Raw genomic sequence first — 20435 nt, 5'->3', positions numbered from 1 at the left:
GGTACTGTCTGTCTGCTGCATTATTTTAAATTATCTGTAAATCAGGCATTCCTTTCTTATCTCATTGAGAAGAGCTAGTCAATAGCTCTCACAGCTAACAGAAGCTGGGTAGCCAGCAAGTGTCAGGTCATGGTGGTGCCCTTACCCTTTCCTTTTCTTGGTCTCACTACCAAAACTTTTGTATAATCCCACTGCTGTTGCCAATTCAAAGGAAGAGCTTGAAAGATTGTATAAAATGATCAGACTCAAACATGTTCGCCATTAACTAAACTTTGTTTAAAATTGGCAAAGATATACCATGGAGATTATTCTTTTGGTAACAGCAAATTGACACAGAAGAAATACCTGGTGGTTAGCATCAGCTAGCGTAGCTCCCTCAATTTCCCTACGTCCAATGGATATGGCTCATTGGTGGACTCAAATACTGGCAGCTTGCACAAAGTTGTCTTACGAAGTCTGAGAAGTTATCTATACTTTCTGGGCTTTCCTATATACCCCAGCCATGTGAGCAAAACACTTCTGGGCCTCGGCTTTGTGTGCCATTCCCTTGTGAACTAGCACATCCAACTTAAATCTGTGTATAAAATGCCTATTTATCTATTCCCTTAGCTGACTACCCCTTGTTGGGTTTAATTGTCAGAGTGTGCTCTCCATGTGAAATTCCACTAGTTTGATGGCTGCCCTATTTCCAAATATATAAGGGCATTGGGCTTATTCAATGTGACCCTAGAGAGCACAGATAGTATCGAGGGCCAAAAGCTTTGGGGTAATTTACATTGGTTCAGTATATCTTAAAACTAATTTCTTGTGTATACTATTTTATTTAATTTTGGAATCCCAATGTCTGGATTATAGTAGTCACTCCATAATGTTATTAGATGAATGACTAAACTTCTAACAGAGATATTTAAAACTAATGGCCTACTCCAAAAGACACTTGAGTTCTCTAATACTGGAACCAAAAGCAGAAAATCATCTATTAGAAATGTAAGAGCCTTCATGTATCAGTAAGAAAATAACCCAAGTGACTTCTAAGGTCCTTAACTGCTTTAACAATCTACTCTAATATCAAAATACTGTTTTCATCATAGAGAAATTTTTTTAGATAGATGGTTGTCATAGGAGTCCCACCAGGATAATCCCCTAAAAGTGACCTAAAATCTGCCTTCCTCCTGCCATGTATTGATTTTTTCCTTTTCTGAGGAAGCTGATGGGTTTAAAAAACATGATTATGGTCTTCCAGGCTCAAGGTATCTGGGCTGCGTCAACAAAAAGAGGCTGCCTATCTGCACCAAGAGAACAATACCTTAGGTAACATTAATGTCTATTGGTTTAGAAATTGTTTCCCTTACTCCTTTGATAAATATTTCTCTAAACAGAAAATAAATTTGTCCTTCTTTATCCTAATTATGGTGAGTGCGTTTAACCAAAGGCCCACGTAGGGAGTACGACAGTGGTAAATCCACTCCTAACCCCACATCCATGGCACACAAATAGTAAAGGCTTAAAGGTTTATTCAGGTACCGATCATTTTGCGCAACCTGGAATTACTTAACATATACAAACAAATAGGTTCAAATCTGGGTCTTGACTGAATATTTGGCATTTTCTTCAATAATGTTTCTTTTCTAGAGCTGCTAAGGCTCCTCCTATCAGAGACACTGTATAGATACAGATACTATTATCTATGGATTCTATTCAGCACTTAATGAATGTTGAATATACCTTGAGTAAAGCAAGATCTATTTCATTTGTTGAGAACAAATGACCATACTCTGTTCAGCACGTACAAAGCTGTTGGTTTATTCAGCTGCGAAGCTGGGGAAAGGGTTCCTTTTGGGGGGAATAGAAAAAATGTGCTCATGAGCAAGGCACTTTTATACCCCCCCCCCACAGAAAAAGAAACATATTATGGTTACATAAACATCAACATATTTTAATTGTTAGACCTCCCCACATTGTCCCACCTCCCCCTTAAAAAAAGAAACAGGTTCTCGTAACATTTTAAAAACCAGTTTCACAGAACATCTACATAGGAACAGTTTCTGATACATTCAGTTACACTAACAGTATGATATGGTTTCAGTTGAGTAATTTTCCACTAACAAATATTTTTTTCTACCTACTACAATTCCCTCCTTTTTTCTTAAGACAACTAAAGCTCAGAAGAAATAACTCATTAAGTTATAAACATTCTTCTCTCTCTTTAAAGTTGCTAAACATTTATAAAATTTGTGATTCCGCTAACGCTTCGATTTTTTGATGCCACATTGTATACAGCACTTAACATGGAGAATAGGAAAAGGTTAAACTAAAACAAGGAAAAGGATATATTGTTCTATCTTTAACAATCTGTCTTCTGAGTCCCTTTAGATGTCAGTCAACCAGACTCACACACAGGCTTCACTCTTCATTGTATGTGTGTGAAAAGATTTAATGGTCTCATACATTTTATTTACTCACGTAAATAAACACAGCAAGACTCATTTACAAGGGTACATATTCTTTGTTTAGGTAGAAGGAAATCTAACGTTAATCTATGTAGAAACAATAACGCTAAAAAACTCTTTAACTTCAGATTGTATCAGGCTAAGATTTTCTGTAGTAAGGTTCTTTAAAGTTAGAAATGTTCCTGAAAAAGTTTGCAATGGATGTGGAAAGTGCATAAATGCTCTCTTAATCCTTCTCTGTTGGTCTTTTAGAATGTGTTTTATTTGCTCTTACCTAAAGTTTGGCTGCCAAGATGCAAGAAACATATTGCCTACAAAACAAGTGTCTGTTTAATCCCCAGGTACGATCTTATACGTCAATTTAGCTAGAGACCCCCGGGTGGGAGCCTATGATATAAATGTTTATACTGTAACTGCAGGTACCGTGATAGGTCTGGAGTAGTGTAGGCTAAGTTTGACACTATATTCCCTTCCCCAAAAACAGGAATCCCTAAAGGGTGTCATCTATAGGCCTGTCTTTACAAAAGCTGGGAGATAAATCGATATTCCTGCCATTTTCTTTTGTCTAGTTATTCAATTTACTTCAACTACCTCCCTAGAAATGAATGTCAGAAAGGTATTACTAGGAGTAGCTAACGTCCCACTTTCCACAATGGCTGTTCTAAGGTTGGGTAACAAAAGGGGTAGTGGCCTACTTTTTCCGTCTCATTAATAATTAGACATTTAGTTAGAGTCCATTCAGAAAGGCGGAATTAACTGGGGGGAGAACTGAGTGTGGAGAATAGTCAACTTATCTTTTATGATATGGTCCCTTTGACTAATTCTCCATTGAAGTTCTCATTTTATTGACATGGTCTGTCAAAGGGAATGCTCACAATGCACATTTTCTGTAGAGAGTTATGGGACTCTTGGGTAAATATTCAGTACTTGGCAGTACTGCAGCCTGTCAGGACAGGGTATAGTTTGGTTGAGAAGCCATTAGTTTCTCAACTGCAGGCTGTGTAACTTTGTACTCCTGTAACAACAGGACAGATATCAGAACAAATGGTGGATCTTTATAGTGATGCTGTTAGGAGTTTGTTAACTGCCTTTTGGAAGTCAGTGTAGGAGTAAGTAGTGTTGATGGGTTCAGTGCGGGTTGTTTCCTTAACTGTTTTAGTTAACCAGCCGCAGCAACAACCAGACACACATGAATTAGGGATCTGTTTTAGGTATTCAGGTATGGGAGTGGCTCTACTCAATGTTCGGCTTAACTGTTTGGTGGCAAATTGCAGTGCTCCATTTAGAGTGGCATGATCTCTAGAAAGCCGGCTGGGACTTATAAGGGGCTTTTGAAAAGGTGGGACTCCACAAGAAGCCAGAGGAGGCCACTCAGGAATTGGTTCCAGTTTTGGTACACAGTGGGAACAATGGGAGAGTCTTAGACCTATCTCTCGAAGTATATGGACCGGTGTGCTTAGATCCAAGAGTTTAGCATGATATAACCAGGAATTAGGATTTAAAGGTTTCCAAGTTGTAGAGTATTTTAAAAGGCACTTAACCTGCCAGGCAAGACTCTCAAGAGGCGTTAGGTTGGGCACCACAGGGTCCTCTTCTTCAGAGGAATCCCACTCTTCCCCAGAACTCTCATTGAGGTACTTAGCGTTCTCTTCTTCCTCACTTTCTGATTCTGATAAGGGGTCAGGAGAGGGATTTCTGGGACCCATCAGAAGAGAAGAGACAAAAGGAACCAGAAAAAGGCAACAATCTAAGCCAGCAAAACACTGGCTAACACTGGCAAATAAACAAAAGATGAAAAATCCTTTCAACAAGATTAATTTGTCTGTTTCTCAGTCCATTACACACACACACAGTATGCTTCTGGCTCGCACCACTGTGCAGTTCTTCAAGATTATGTTGTATATTCTTCACTTACAAAGAAGACATCTCAGTTCTCAGGACCAGTTCAGTGTGTAAAAGTGTCAGTCACTTACCAGCAGCACAGGACAGAAGCTCTCCTTCAAATCCTGGCTAACCAAGGAGAGACAGGGTGCTCATCTAGGCAAGCTGATTTTCTTAGCAGGGTCTCAACTGGTCATGATATTGTGAAGAGACACTTTGTGTACTCTGTTTTGTTGGCAGGGATAGTATATCTACTTGGTGATAAAAAGAAACTCAGTGGTCGCCTTCGTTGTCCGCTGGTACGGCAACTTTTGTGCAGGGGGATGGCGGGATGAGTTGTCAAGGATATCTGGTGTGCACAGATCGGATGTTTTCCATAGGTGGTGCAAATGCCCTTGGAAATTGGTGACTTAGTTGTTGGACTATCTGGAAAGGTAGTCTTAACCTGTGAATGAGAAGACTAGAGACATGATATTAAAGCCTGAAAGCAGTGGGTAACATTATTGTCCAACTTTATAATAAAGAGTACACCAGAACATGGACGCTGAACAAGAAGCCTTCTTGGCTTTCCCATCTCTATCTCATAGGCTTAAGTAGACTTAGATTTTTCTATTGGGAATGGCTCCCACAATCACAAAATAGGGAAGGAGAGCCTGGGGCCATTTTAATCCTTCGTTGGTACATATCTGGGCCAGTTTCTTTTTTAGTTTGCAGTCCTAGCCCAGAAAATTACATGTGTAAAAGCAGATCCCTTATGCCTCAAACTTAAATAGAGAGCTACAACAGTCGTCTTTTCACCTTCAGATGTGCTTGTTGGGATCTAGATCAATTTCATTCAGACTAAATTCTCTGATTGTAATGCAATAAAAGTAATATGAAAGGTTGGTTAAAAGCAACCCTATGTTGGGAAACTAAATAACTCATGGATTAAAATGGAAGTCATAAAACATATTAAGAAATATTAAAAGTGAATAATAATATAAACTCTACAAGGCAAAATTTGTGGGACATGGCCAAATAAGTACCTAAAAGAAATTTATAGCTTTGAATACATTGATAGGGAAAATGAGGAAGTTTAAATATCCACAAGTTCAGTATTCAATTCATGATAATGGAAAACAGCGAAAGCAAAATAAGCAAGAAGGAAATAATAAAAGCAGAAGCAAAATAGTACATGAAAGAACATTAGAGAAGACTGATAAAATTACAAGATGGTTTTCTGAAAATATAAGAAAAATGAAACTGGTGAGACTTATTAAAAGATTTAAAAATAACAAAAAAGAGGGGCTAGCTCCATGGCTGAGTGGTTAAGTTTGTATGCTCTGCTCCAGCAGCCTGGGGTTCACAGGTTTGGATCCTGGGTGTGGACCTACACACCACTCATCAAGCCATGCTGTGGTAGCATCCCACATAGAAGAACTAGAATGACCTATAACTAGGATATACAACGATGTACTGGGGCTTTGGGGAGAATAAAAAAAAAAAAGAGGAAGATTGGCAACAGATGTTAGTTCAGGGCCAAACTCCCTCAAAAAATAAAAATAAAAATAACAAAAAAGAGGTTAAAAAAACCCATGACAAATATATGCTAAAATGTGAAAATCTAGATGATATGGCTAAATTCTAGAAGAATATAAAATAGTAAAATTCACACAGGAAGAAATAGATAACTTGGACTAGAATAGACCAGGAAGTATTAAAGAAACTGAAAAGGCAACAACCTTGTACAGCAGGCCCATATGGTTTTATAAGTGAGTTTCACCAAACTTCCAAGGGAACTAATACCTATTTTATATAACTTGTTCCAGAAAAAAGCAAAAAGCAAATAAAGTAAATAGCTCCTTTTATGAAGATAATAAAATATTAATTCCAAATCTAGAGATGAACCAAATAAGAAAAGTATAGGCTCTTTTCACTTACAAAAATTCCAAAGATTACCTAACAAAATCTAGTAGTTTTGTTAAAGAAAAAAAGAATATGTTATAATCATATAGAACTTATCCCAGGAAAGCAAGGCTATCTTAACTTTAGAAAATTTACAAGACACCACAGTAACAAAGCGAAAAAAAAAAAAAGACCAGATAATTTTATCAACTGTGGATATTTAACCTTTTTTAGCTTCTAATCAACACCCATTTATGCTTTAGAAAACAAAAGAATCTTCCCAAACTAGGAAGAGAAAGTTACCTTCTCTACCTGGTGAAGGTTATCCACCAAAAATTTTCAGCAAATATTATCCAAAAAGAATAACTTTAGATATATTCCCTTTAAAAATGAAATTAGGTATGGATGATCCTGATAACTGATACTGACAAAATACCGAAAGTCCTAATCCACGTTATAAGAAAAGAAAAGACAGGTGTAAGCACTGGAAGAAAAGAGATAAAACTATTAATTTACAGATGATGTGGTCATCTAGTTAAAAAAAAGGAACATATAAACTATTAGAGCTAATAAAAGAGCTCAAGAAAGTTCCTGGATCTGAGATTAACCTATGAATTATTCATTAATTTATTTTTATAGCACTTACTACTTTGTCAGGTACTATTCTAGGAACTGTACAGATGTAAACATGTCTAAAATTTTCCTGACGACCCTGTAAGATAGGTACCTTTATTGTCCCCATTTTACACATGATGTTTAAGCGACCTGCCCAAGGTCATACATCTACTAAGTAAAAGAGTCAGGATTTGAACCCAGGCATTCTTAACTTCTAGACCAGCAATACTAACTAGAAAATTTATTACATAAATACCTTTCATGATAGAGGAAAACAAAACACCAAACCTCTAAAGGATCTAGGAACTAATCAATAATATACAACACCTCTATGAAGAAGGGAAAGAAGATGAATTAAAATAAACAGACATTCCATGCTCTTGGATGGGACAAATGAATATTGAAACAACCTTTTCTAAATTAATTTATATAATCCTAATATAGAAACAATAAAATTCCACATATAGACAAATCAACTATTTGAACAGAAGAGCAAAGGGGATTCTTGGCCTACAAGATATTAACACATACTACAAAAGTCTCAGACATTAAAATACAATGGAGTTAGAGTAAGAAAAGACAAGTAGTCCAATGGAACAGAACAAGGCTCAGAAACAGAGCCATATAAAAGTTTGGAATGTAGTATACAATAAAGTTAGCACACAAATCAAGGGGGAATGAATGCATTTAGTACCTAACACTGGTGAATCTGGCTCATTATATGAAGAAAAATAAAACTGTATACCTATAAAAAGGTATATACACATACAAAGGAGGACCCATGATGGTAAATAAGAATGGTAAAACCTAAACAAGAGTGGTAAAACCATATAGTCAATAGAACACAATGCAGAAGAACATCTTTGTGACTTAGGGCCAGGGAAAGACTTCTTAAATAAAAAAACACAAAGCACAAGAACAAAAAATGATGAATTTAGTCACAACAAAATTAATCATTTCTGGGTCGAACTAAAGACATCAAGAACAAAGTTAAGTACAAATTAACAACAAATAAAAGGTAGCAACCTCAGTAAAGAAATGGGCAAAGGACAAAAATATTCAGTTTAGGGCCAGCCCGGTGGCGTAGTGGTTAAGTGTGCACATTCCGCTTTGGTGGCCCAGGGTTCGCGGGTTTGGATCCCAGGTGCAGACATGGCACTGCTTGGCACGCCACGCTGTGGTAGGCGTTCCATATATAAAGTAGAGGAAGATGGGCATGGATGTTAGCTCAGGGCCAGTCTTCCTTAGTGAAAAGAGGAGGATTGGCAGCAGTTAGCTCAGGGCTAATCGTCCTCAAAAAAAAAAAAATCCAATTTACAAGACAGAAAATCCACAGGCCACTAACTATATCACATTATTCTGTTAGTTTAGAAAAAATTAGAAAACTGGACAATGCCAAGTGTTAGTGAGGAGGCTGAAGGAACTCCTTAAGGAACCAGCACTACTGGTGGGTTTATAGACTGGGGTAACCTTTCTGAAGAGGAATTCTGGCAGCACTCCTTAGCCAAACTGAGTATTTGCATGTCTCACAATCCAGCAATTCTACTCTTGGGAATATATTGCAAAGAGATTCTTCATAAGACCAATATGTACCCTGAAGCTTCATCTTTGACGGTAAGGAATTAGAAGCATTCCAGGTTTCCATCATGGAGGAGTGGATAGGTAAGATGTGGTGAAAGCAAATTAGAAATATACACAGCAACCCAGATGGACTAAAGGCATAGCTCTAAATGAAAATAGCAAAAAACAAAATATCAACATCTCATTTATGCCATTCTGTAGGAGTGATTTCCAAAATGAAAGTCAGTAAACATCTCTAGTTTCGAATACATACTGATGTGCTTTTAAGGCCATATGGTACGGCTTCATGTCAGTAATATTCCTCTAAAGAATATTTCTCTGGCTTCCACACATTCTTTTAACTAATTCAGTTCCCAGCAGTGTGTGGCACATATTAGGCGCTTAGTAAATTTTTTGAAAGAATTAATGGGAGAATTACAAAGGTCTACTGTAAGTAACAGTACAAGCATATGCTATTTTTATTCTAGGGAGATAAAAATTCCCAAATTATATTCAGGTAATTTGGTAATATGTTGGACAAAGACAAATGAAACAATTTTTTTAAAGCAGGATCAACAAAGAGGATGTTATTAAAGCAATATAAGAGGAACTGCTTATAACTTCATCTTTAAGAATATGAATGCAAATACTTTGAAGTTTATATTATTACCCAGTTCAATCTGAAAACAAAAAAATTCAAAACACACCATAAGTTTTCATTTTACTAATTGAGACAGGCGAAGCTGTTAGCTTTTAATTCTTCTGTCCTCTTACATCCTTACTATTTTCATTTATGCCAGATTCCATCAGCAAGATTATTAATTGGCTATACTTCAGTTACTATGTTACTCAAAGCACTCTTTAAAAGGCTCTCTACATTTTTTAGCAGAAATAAGACAGTCTCTTTGAAGGCATGTATAAATTCGAGTGAACTCATCACTGTTACTCCTTTACATTCCATGTGCATAATTTTCCCATATCAAAAGTGAATTAATCGCACCTACTCTATACACTCCCATGTATAATTTACCTTTAAAGAATGATTTTTCTGTAATTTCAGAACTAAACAGCCCTACCATAAAAATTCTTTAGTTTTGTTATTTCTTCAACTATGGTAAACTAAGTTTACCAAGAACAGATTTATTCCCATAGTTGCTATTATTTGTTCTTTTTTCCACAGCACTAAAAGCAAAAGTCAAGACACAGGTAAGCTTTAAGACAGTGACACTGATGTTTAAGTTTAATATAGCAGCTTTTTTATCAGCTTTATTGAGGTATGACTGAGAAGTTTTATATATTTAACATGTACAATGTCATGTTTTTTGACATATGTATTCACTATGAAATGATTACTACAATCAAGCTAATTAACATATTCATCACCTCAGTTACCATTTTTGTGTGAGTGTGGTAAAAACACTTAAGATCTACTGTCTTAGCAATTTTGAAGTAGACATAATTATTAACTATAGCTACGATGCTGTACATGAGGTCTCCAGAACTCATTCATCTTATAACTAAAAGTTTATACCCTTTGACCAGTATCTCATTTCCTCTATCCCCCAGCCATTGGTAATGACCATTCGTCTTCTTGTTACCATGAGTTTGAGTTGACTTTTTTAGATTCCACATATAAGTAGGAGCATGAAGTACCTGTCTTTCTGTGTCTGGCTTATTTTGCTTAGTGGAATATCCTCCAGGTTGTTCAAATTCTAGGATTTCCTTCTTTATTAAAATCGAATGGTATGCCATTGTGTATGTGTGTGTATACACACATATATGTACACACATATATGTATACCACATCTTTACCATTCACCCTTCTGATGGACACTTAGGCTGTTTCCGTATCTTGGCTTGTGAATAATGCTGCAATAAACATGGGAGTACAGATGTGGCTTTGAGATAGTGATTTTATTTCCTTTGAAATATGTCCAGAGAGAACTGAGATTGCTGGAGCATATGGTAAATATTTTTATATTTTTTGAGGAAACTCCATACTGTTTTCTATAATAGCTGTATCGATCTACGTTCTCATCAACATGAACAGATTCCCTTTTTTAAACAACCTCACCAACACTTATCTTTTGACTTTTTCTTTTTTTGAGGAAGACTGGCTCTGAGCTAACAGCTGTTGCCAATCTTCCTTTTTTTTCCCTTTTCTCCCCAAAGCCCCAGCACACAGTTGAATATCCTAGCTGTGAATCATTCTAGTTCTTCTATGTGGGATGCTGCCACAGCATGGCTCGATGAGTGGTGTGTAGGTCTGTGACCAGGATGTGACCTGGGGAACCCTAGGCTGCCAAAGTAGAGCAAGTGAACTCAACCACTTGGCCATGGGACAAGCCCCTTGACTTTTTGATAACAGTCATCCTAACAGGTGTGAAGTGATATCTTACTGTGGTTTTGATTTGCATTTCCCTGATGATTAGGGATGTTGAGCATCTTTTCATATGATCATTTGTATGTCTTCTTTGGAAAAATGTTTATTTAGGTCCTTTGCTCATTTTCTAATAAGGTTATTTGTTTTTTTTAAGTGGTATGAGTTCCTTATATATTTTGAATATTAACTCCTTATGGGCCACAAGGTTTGCAAATATTTTCTCCTATTCCAAAGGTTGCCTTTTCATTTTGAAATCCAGTATCTTTTTTCTTGTTTTTCAGATTATAATGTTAAAAAATACTGAAAAAAACCCCATGCTATTAATCCTAAAAAAAAAAAAAAAAAAAATCTAATCTAAATATACTTGGGCTGACCTCTGGTGGCCAGACCTCTCATCCTTCAGTAACTGACAAATGGTCTGAGGTCATCTCTCATTTGTGGTGAGACAGTCATATAAAAAAAAAAAGGAAACAATATTGTTAGAAACTTCACAAACAAAGCAACAAAGGTAGCAGAGATCTAAAGCATAAAGAAAGCTGAGTAATTAAAGGCCATGGATTAAGAAAAACGCCTCCAAATATTAGTTTGTTTTAATTTTTAGTTTACCAGTTGACTTTACACAAAAAATGAATGGTATATACGGTGGTTCTCAAAGTAAGAATGTATAGTTCTGCACTGCCCAGTACTGTAGCCACTAGCCACATGTGCCTATTGAGCACCTGAAATATGGCTAGTGTAAAATAATATCCAACTTTAAAGACTTAGTAGGGAAAAAAACAAAGTAAATGATCTCATTAATAATTTATGTTATAGGGGCTGGCCCCGTGGCCGAGCGGTTAAGTTTCCCCACTCTGCTTTGGCAGCCCGGGGTTCGACAGTTTGAATCCCGGGCATGGACACGGCACAGCTCACCAAGCTATGCTGAGGCGGCATCCCACATGCCACAAGTAGAAGGACCTACGACTAATACACAATTATGTACCAAAGGGCTTTGGGAGAAAAAGGAAAAAAATAAAATCTTAAAAAAAGTTATGATATTACATGTTGAAATGATAATATTCTGGATATACTTGGTTAAAAAATTAATGCACTTTCTAGGTTTCTTTCACCACAGCTTTCCAGGCATTCTACATTTTAGCTCTAGTGAGATTATAAATGTTATCTGTATATGTATTCCATGCATTCTTAGGCCTCTATGCTTTTGCTCCAGGATTAACCTAAAATATTTATCCTTCTTGCCTTTCCAGACATTAGACATCTTGCAATTTTTAAATTACTGGCAACCCAAATGCTACCATATTCATTACTTTAACTAGCATTTGAATACCTACAATGTTTCAGGAATTAGGAATACGAAGGAAGAGAATGGATGAATAAATTACAGCATATTCATACAATAGAATACTACAGCAACCTGTGTCTCAGTTTCCTCATCTCAAAAGGAGACAGAAGTTACCTTACAGGGGTTGTTTGTAAGGATTAAATGAAGAGTTTATAACACTGCCTAGCACATAAGAGTCCATAAGGTGTAAGCTATTAATATAAAAGTATCAATATGAACAAACCTCGAAAAAACTGATTGGAAAAAGCAAATTGCATATATGATTACTCATATGTTAGGACATGAAAACAATCCAGCATACTTATTCTGAGATTTATTCATATGTCGTTAACACAAAAATTAACAGTAAATTCAGAAAATCCGTTACAGCTGGGAAGGAAGGTAATTCAATAGGAAAGGGCTGAACGGGCGGCTTTGTAATCTATTTAGCTGTCTGTGGGTACTGAGATGTTCGTTTTGTCTGATGTAATTCCGTTGTTTTTAAAAAAAGCTTAAAGACTTAGTTCTTGCTCCAAGGCACTCCAAATTTCTTATCTTAACCACTACACCAGACACTTTTCCATTCTCTGTGTTCTCCTTGGTTGAAGGCAATGTCGTTCTGCACCTTAGTAACCAGGCCTCGAAAGCCGCTACATTTACAATAAGCTGGGCCTAATTACATCGCGCCTCGCTGCGCAGCAGTCCCCAGACTGCTCCCCTCCTTTGCAGACCCGCCACAAGCCGAGGACCTAAGGCTTAACAGGGCAGCGGCCGCCTCCAGCAGGAGGCCTCGGGTCGTCCCCCTTCTCCGCAGAAGCCAGCACGCCCCATCTTCGCCCTCTCGAGGGATCTCCAAGGAGCCCCTCCTCCCGGGATCCCTGCTCCCCTTCAGCCGGAGCAGGGACTGTTCCCCTCACCAGACTTCCTGTTCTCACCCATGGAGGATCCTGTCTTCTTTCGCGCCTCACGCCCAGCCGCAAGACCCACCTAGGCCTAGCGCCACCAGCTCTGTCCCAACAGTCGCATCGCCGCTCCGCTCGCCCTCCCTGCTCACACCACTTTCGGGCGAGCCTGCGGTCCCTCCTCTTGGAAACGCCCCTTCCCACCCAGACGAAGGCTGGATACACCCCAGGCGCATGCGCCCAAACGGCGGGGCTTGAGGTGGGTGGACCCGTCTCTTCCCGCTCCTGCCTCGCGGCGCTCCCACGGCAGTCTCGCGGTGTTTCCTTCGCCCGCGGGAGATTTTTGAACGCTGGGGCGGTAACCGCGCCCTGGGCGCCCAGCGGCCCGCTGATAGGAGGCTGAGGCGGTTCTGTGGAGACTCGGCCGGTGGTGGGTCCGGCTGCGGCGGCCGCACGCGGACGGGGCTCGTGCCCGCGGGGTCCCGGCGCCATGGGGGTGGAGAAGAGGCTGCTGCCGATTAAGGAGGCCTTTCAGCTGGCGCAGCAGCCGCACCAGAACCAGGCGAAGCTGGTGAGGGCGCTGAGCCGCACCTACGGCCTGGTAAGCGCGGCCGGCCCGCGGCCCCGGCTCCCTGCCGCCCCCCCCAGCCTCCCCCAGGGCCGCCCGTGACCCTCTGGACTCGGCGCGCCGCGACTCCAACCTCCTTAACCCTCCCGACCCGGTTCAGCGGAGGAGAGGCCTGGGGACTCGCCGAGGTCGCCCGGGCACCCCTTCATCCCAGCGGCCGCCGGCGCGGACCGTTCATCCTTTATCGGGCGGTGAACGGGGAGGGGAAGGTTTCCGAGCGCCGGGCTCCGAGTGTCCGCCGAGGGGGGCTTCCGGACGCGGTCGTCGTGGTCCCCGGGTCACCGCCGACCGCCAGTCAGATGGTTCTCCCCTCGCCCCGCCGTTAGGACGCTGAATCAGACCACCGACGAACGGCTGCGTCCTTAGCATCCGGCTCTCCCTGGGCGTGTCAGGACTGGTTGGTTGGCGGGCGGGGGGGTGGTGTAGCTGTGAAAAGACAATGAATTTCGGGAAAATAAATGATTTTGAAGTCCAAGAAAAATTGTAAGCCAATATAACAGGGCTCGAGGATATGAGATAGGATGTGAAGTTATGTCGAGAGGAAATTGCTGTGTAAGTAAGGCTAAATATGGTAAAATGTAAAAGCCGCTGTTGATTTTGGGCTGTTTGTGAAGCATATTTAAACCGGTACCAAGGCGTATCGAGAATTCAAGGGTATTGAAAAGAAGAAACAAAGCACCAAAGGAATCTTTTCATTGTCCAAATTCACGTTTGTTTTCTCCCTGGGAAAAGTACATTTCCCTGGAGAGAAATTCGTGCCAATTTACGTCCCCTTTGATGGTTTGTATAATTGAGAGTTTCCTAAAGAATGATTTTAGCTTGGCCGTTTACGGCTAGTGCTTTCAGCAGTCTTAGGGTAACGCTGGGAAAAGAGGATTTTATCCGTGCAGTTTGCGAAGCGTTTCTTTTGTCTTTCAGGTGGGTAATAAAATAGTTTTTCATGAGGAGTTCGTTCATTACCTTAAATATGCGATGGTGATCTACAAACGAGAACCAGCTGTGGAGAGGGTGATAGAATTTGCAGCGAAGTTTGTTACTTCGTTTCACCAATCAGAGACGGAAGATGATGAGGAAGAGGAAGATGGTGGCCTTTTAAATTACCTATTTACTTTTCTATTAAAGGTATTATGAAAACTAGAACTTTGGGGAAGTATTGTAGAAAATTGTACTATATTAAAAGGGGTTTGGAAGTTTGTGTATTTTAGAGAATGAAATACCTGGTATTTGAGAACGTCTGTGAACGTACCCCTTTTATAGGAAATATTAGAACTGTCATGAAGATTAAAAGGTGGATTTTTAAAATAACTCCAGCATTAAATATTTAGTGTCTTCTCTAAACAGTTCTCACATTTGTTTTAAATGAGTTCTCTGTTTTGGAAGAGAAGTTCCAACAAAGAGGAATGTGCTCTCGTAATTTAGCAAATACTTCTGACTGGACTGTGTGTGTTTAGTATTCATATGGGCCAAGGTAGCATTATGGTTTCTCTGCAAGGAATGAATTACTGTTGTAACTTCTTGAATGCTAAACATATAGAATTCAAATGGTATGTGGTTATTTAGTAGTGATATGTGACTGAATACATTTTGATTTGTTTCTGTTTCAGTCTCATGAAGCAAACAGCAATGCGGTTAGATTTAGAGTGTGCCAGCTCATAAACAAGCTTTTGGGAAGTATGCCAGAAAATGCCCAGATTGATGATGATTTGTTTGATAAAATTAATGAAGCCATGCTTATTAGATTGAAAGATAAAATTCCAAATGTGAGGATACAGGCAGTTCTTGCTCTTTCACGACTTCAGGATCCCAAAGATGATGAATGCCCAGTGGTTAATGGTATGTGTAGCTCCCTAAATCCTTTTTCAGTCTCCTTGACTTTGTTAAGTTCTCATTAGACAAATTTTTTATTATGAATTATATATATATGGAAGTATAGGTTTTATATATTTATTATTAAAAAAAATACCCAAGTAGCCACCATCTAACTTAAAAAAAATAGGTTTCAAGGTACTGAAGATGCTCTATCTTACATCCTATTCAAATTACATACATCACTATCCCTCAGAGTTAACCATTATCCTGAATTTTGGGTTAATTATTCTCTTTATGTTTAAACAATTAACGACATGTGAGTATCGCTAAATAATGTTAAATTTTGCCTATCATTTTGTATGCTATATGGATCATAGTATATTTTTCTGTGCTCTCAACATTATTTCTAATTGTAACATTCATCCATGTTGATATATTTACTTACTGTTGTATTGCATTCTGTTGTATGAATGTAACACAGTTTATTATTTCTAATATTGATGGACCTTCTAGTTGTTTCCATTATTTTGCTCTTTAAAAAGTGTTTTTCTTATGAGCTTTCTTATACAGACTTCTGGTGCACAGGTTAAAGTTTTCCTAGGGTATTTACCTAGGGGTGGCCTTCTTGGGATATGTGCGCATTCAGCTTTCTTAGATAAGGTACAAGTGGAACAGTGTTCTACAAAACAATTTACCAGTTAACATTCCCACTAATAGTGCATGAAAGTGTTCATTGATGCATATCCTCTCCAGTGTTCTGTACTGTCAGATTTTTAACTTTTTGTTAATCGGGTTATGTATATGATATATGTCATCGTTATGCATCTTTTTCCTATGTTTAGCAGCCAATTATATTTCTTCTATATAGTGCCTGTTAAAGTGTTCTGCCCATTTTTCTGTTGGTTTGTCTTAGTGATATATTGGAATTCTTTATATATTCTGAAATGAAAACTTTGGGTTATATGAATTTTAGATTTCTTCCTACTTTAAATGGCTTATTGTTTCACTCTCTTTTGGATGTCTTTTGTTCAAAAGAGATTCCTGATGCCAAAATTATCAGCACATTTTTCCATACATGCCTTCCACTTTTCTATATATGCCTACGTGTATTTCAGGCAGTTATCTGTTTCATTTTTCTGTTTGTCCCTGTTACTAGATTTATAATCAGTTTTGATAACTGATGGTAGTTGATATTTTTTGGTGTTAAATGATACTCATAATATTGTATAAAACATACACATTTAGTAGTCAACACGTACTTGATTATAAAGCTGGGGAATATTTGAGAAGTAGAGGTGAATACATATTTAAATACAGAAAATGGGTTTTGTTTTAATGAGTAAAACTAGAAGTTATTTCTTTATAGAACTCATTAAAAATCAAAATAATGAACCCTTTATAAAGCGCTATCAGTTTAAAATAAACTGCTGCACTAGACTTTGTTCTAAATCCTGAAGAATAACGAAGACGTAATCTTGATGGATTTTCCATGATCTTTAGGGCTATTTGTTTTTAGTTTCAGCCTACATGCCCAGTCCGTTGGCTAATTTCTCATTCTGTCATTTTTAAGGGAAGTTGGTAAAAAAAAATCTTCAGCTAAAATTAAATATGTAAAACTAAAAAAATGCTGTCTTTATTATTTCAGGTACATTATTAAATATCAAAATATGGGCTATCTTATGGCTGTCGTTAAATAATATTTAGTGTACTAAAATGTATTGCTCTATTTTTAGCATATGCTACTTTGATTGAAAATGATTCAAATCCAGAAGTTAGGCGGGCAGTGTTATCGTGTATTACGCCATCAGCAAAGACTTTGCCAAAAATTGTAGGGCGCACCAAGGATGTGAAAGAGGCTGTCAGAAAGCTGGCTTATCAGGTAAATAAGTCCACTGTCTTGTGTAGGTATATTCTTACAAGAAGCCATATTCTTAAAATACTTTTAAAAAATATTTGGCACATAATTATGATTTCTTCAATTGAAATTTTTACGGATGGAGAGTATAGGTAATTTTGGTAGAATCTTATTGTATTAAATGTGTTACCAGCTATTAATCTTTTTGGAGATTTCTGGGTAATTTTCTTAGATGAAGGAGGTATTAACTAGTTGTGAAATATATAAGGTATGTTGAGTTTAGTGACCATCTTTTTATTATTATCTCTTTAAGGTTTTAGCTGAAAAGGTTCATATGAGAGCTATGTCTATTGCTCAGAGAGTAATGCTCCTTCAACAAGGTTTTAATGACAGATCAGGTAAGACATCTTTATATACAAAACTAGTCGATTTTGAGGTCAGACTTTAAAGGTTTAGGAAACAAGTGTCCTAAAGTAGGTCAGGTAAGCCTATCATTCCCACAGTCTGTCGATGTTTATTTTGGTGTATTGTATGGAAAACATTTCCTAAGGTTAAAGATCTTGGTACTTAGAAGGAGCAGCGTTTGTTTCAATTTTCCTGTGTTTTACACTTGGAGAAACTACAGTTTAAGGCTATAGAGCTAATTTAAATCAGAAGTAGGGCAAGATCCCTTTTTCAGCCCTCTCTTCTCCTTTAAAGAAAATGCTATCTATCCTCTTTGTGTATATCTTGTTGTTAATGTGTTCTGTATCAGGAACAGCAATTGGGAATGATCAGACCAGTATGATTTTCATAGGTTTGTTTTTGTTTTCTTTTTCTCTGTTAAAACTAGAGAATCTGCTTACAGGAGTGATATATTTTAAATTTCCAATCCCCAAGGGAAGGCTAAGATGGCTTAATTTTGCAGTAGCAAGAACCTTGAGTTTGGAAACATTAATTGTCAGAGGGTTAATGACTAGGATAACTTTAAGAACTAAGAATAAGATTTGTTCAGAGATCCATGCTTCTGTGATTCACTATTGCAAATAGCAATCATGAGTAATAGATGAAGTCAGGCAACAAGTGAAATGATGAGTATTATACAGTAATAGATTAAGTCAGGTAACAAGTGAAATAATGAGTATTATATAGTAATAGATCAAGTCAGGTAACAAGTGAAATAATGAGTATTATATAGTAATAGATCGAGTCAGGTAACAAGTGAAATAATGAGTATTATATAGTCTGGATTAACACCTGAGACGCAGTGAACCCAGGGGAGAAGGAATGTAGCTATTTTTGTAGGATGTGATAGTGGTTGGTATTTGATTCTGACCTTTTCCATTTTTATTTGGAAGTGAGCATCATAGTGACTTTTGCAATATCACTGTACTTTTATTTTTTCTTTAGCATGCTTTGTTCTGCCTCTTAGTCTCTTCCCATTATTATTGTAAATATCGACTTTATGTTGACAACTGATGGATAGAAGTTAATTAAAACAGATGAAATACAGGAAATGGATGCTAGAGGGAGCCTCTGTTCACCTGTTTCAAATAACTTAACAGATGCTGTGAAACAAGCAATGCAGAAGCATCTTCTCCAAGGCTGGTTACGTTTCACTGAAGGAAATATATTAGAGTTGCTTCATCGGTTGGATGTGGAAAATTCTTCTGAAGTGGCCATCTCTGTTCTCAATGCCTTATTTTCGGTGACTCCTGTTAGTGAACTGGCAGAAATCTGTAAAAATAATGATGGCAGGTATATACAGTATTCATTATTTGGAATGTGATACTGATGAACTTCTTCAATTAAAATTAATCCCTTCTCCCATTGCTTTAGATTGTATCAATAGTTTTTATCTACTCCTCTTTAGTTTTGTTTACTCTGGTGGATGTCTTTTTTTCACGTTTTTTTCTCCTTGTGTAAGAACTCACTACTTTATCAGAGACTACTTTAGCTGCATTTATTTTTTTTCCATTTTGTTACTTTTATTTTCGCATTAACCTACCGTGGAAAGTCCAACAACATGTGTCCCTATTGTATGTTTGCTCATCTGATTCTTTTTTTTTTTCTTTTGGTCTAAATATTTTCATTTTTTGTGTGGATAAGTTAATGACTTTGCAATTAAAAGGATGGTGGTTATAAATTGTCTACTTATTTCCATTTTTCTACTCAGTTCAAATCTTTAACTTGATATTAAGATCTTGCTTTCTTTTAATTCTCTCCCTTTTAAATGAAGGAAATTGATTTCATTGGAAACATTAACTCCTGAAATTGCTTTGTACTGGCGTGTCCTTTGTGAATATTTGAAATCAAAAGGAGATGAAGGTGAAGAATTTTTAGAGCAGATTTTGCCAGAGCCTGTAGTATATGCTGAGTATTTATCAAGGTAAAATTTTTTCCTTTGGTTTGGACCATACTTGTGTTGTTGTATTATGTCAATCTCCCAGCTCCCTCCCTCAAAGTCATGCTTGATTGGGAATACATTAAAAACCATTTTTTGGAACAGCCAGGGATAAATGGGTATGCATATTGTGTCTTTCTAAAGAATATCCCGTGGGGGGTCAGTATACTGAAAGAGCAAGGTCAGTATGTGTAGGGGACATTTCCTTAAAACTGTTAAGATATGAACATTTCTCCATAAAGTTGGTAATGATGATATGTTATTCTTTGAAATTGGTTGGCAAACTTTTCCTAAGTGTCAGATAGTAAATATTTGAGAGTGTGTGGTCATACTGTTTCTGTCACAATGACTCAACACTCCTGTGGTAGTGCAGAAGCAGCCAAAGACGATATGTAATGAATGAATATGACTGTTTTCCGATAAAACTTTTAGTGACTTTAATGGATATTAAAATTGGAATTTCGTGTATTTTTCTTGTGTATATTTTCACATACATATATATATTTTACGTACATATATATTTAAATGGTAAATTATATATATGTAATTTTGTATATAATTATATATATAACATATATAATTAATAATAAAACTTTTTATATATATAAAATATATGCTGTAAAAATGTTAGCTTGCAATCTACAAAAACAACCAGTAGGCCAGACCTGATTCATGGGCCATAGTTTTCCAACTTGACAGGGTAGGACCTTTGCGGCCAGTTTTACTGTTACTTGAAACTGTTACTGGCCAGCCCTGAGGCCTAA

At 37.6% G+C, this 20435-nt stretch overlaps 3 protein-coding genes across 4 annotated transcripts in view; 1 reads left to right on the top strand and 2 right to left on the bottom strand.

Annotated features, from left to right (window-relative positions):
- Positions 1-1882: 1882 nt before the first annotated feature.
- On the bottom strand, positions 1883-13488 carry LOC106829592 (uncharacterized). The gene is made up of 2 exons (XM_014838780.3): positions 13030-13488; positions 1883-4776 (listed from the first exon to the last, which is right to left on the bottom strand). Exons 1-2 carry the CDS (start codon positions 13486-13488, stop codon positions 4525-4527), a joined length of 711 nt encoding a protein of 236 aa, XP_014694266.1. The 3' UTR covers positions 1883-4524.
- DCAF16 (DDB1 and CUL4 associated factor 16) lies at positions 3344-4297 on the bottom strand. Its single transcript, XM_070506168.1, has one exon. The coding sequence runs from the start codon at positions 4154-4156 to the stop codon at positions 3506-3508; it is 651 nt and encodes a 216-aa protein (XP_070362269.1). The 5' UTR covers positions 4157-4297; the 3' UTR covers positions 3344-3505.
- NCAPG (non-SMC condensin I complex subunit G) overlaps positions 13465-20435 on the top strand; it is a 38956-nt gene continuing 31985 nt past the window's right edge. Inside the window, exons 1-7 of one of the 2 annotated variants that reach the window (XM_014838776.3) lie at positions 13465-13597; positions 14543-14746; positions 15229-15457; positions 17167-17312; positions 17602-17686; positions 18833-19025; positions 19507-19656. In XM_014838776.3, coding sequence (XP_014694262.2) covers positions 13487-13597; positions 14543-14746; positions 15229-15457; positions 17167-17312; positions 17602-17686; positions 18833-19025; positions 19507-19656 — 1118 coding nt within the window. In that variant the 5' untranslated portion in view covers positions 13465-13486. Of the gene's footprint in view, positions 13598-14052; positions 14177-14542; positions 14747-15228; positions 15458-17166; positions 17313-17601; positions 17687-18832; positions 19026-19506; positions 19657-20435 lie in introns of those variants that run through there. The other variant, XM_070506167.1, reaches the window with a different exon arrangement.

Source organism: Equus asinus, chromosome 3, assembly GCF_041296235.1.
Source record: "Equus asinus isolate D_3611 breed Donkey chromosome 3, EquAss-T2T_v2, whole genome shotgun sequence".
NCBI classification, from domain to species: domain Eukaryota; kingdom Metazoa; phylum Chordata; class Mammalia; order Perissodactyla; family Equidae; genus Equus; species Equus asinus.
The sequence above is the reverse complement of the archived record's forward strand: the minus strand, read 5'-3'. Positions and strand labels throughout refer to the sequence as shown.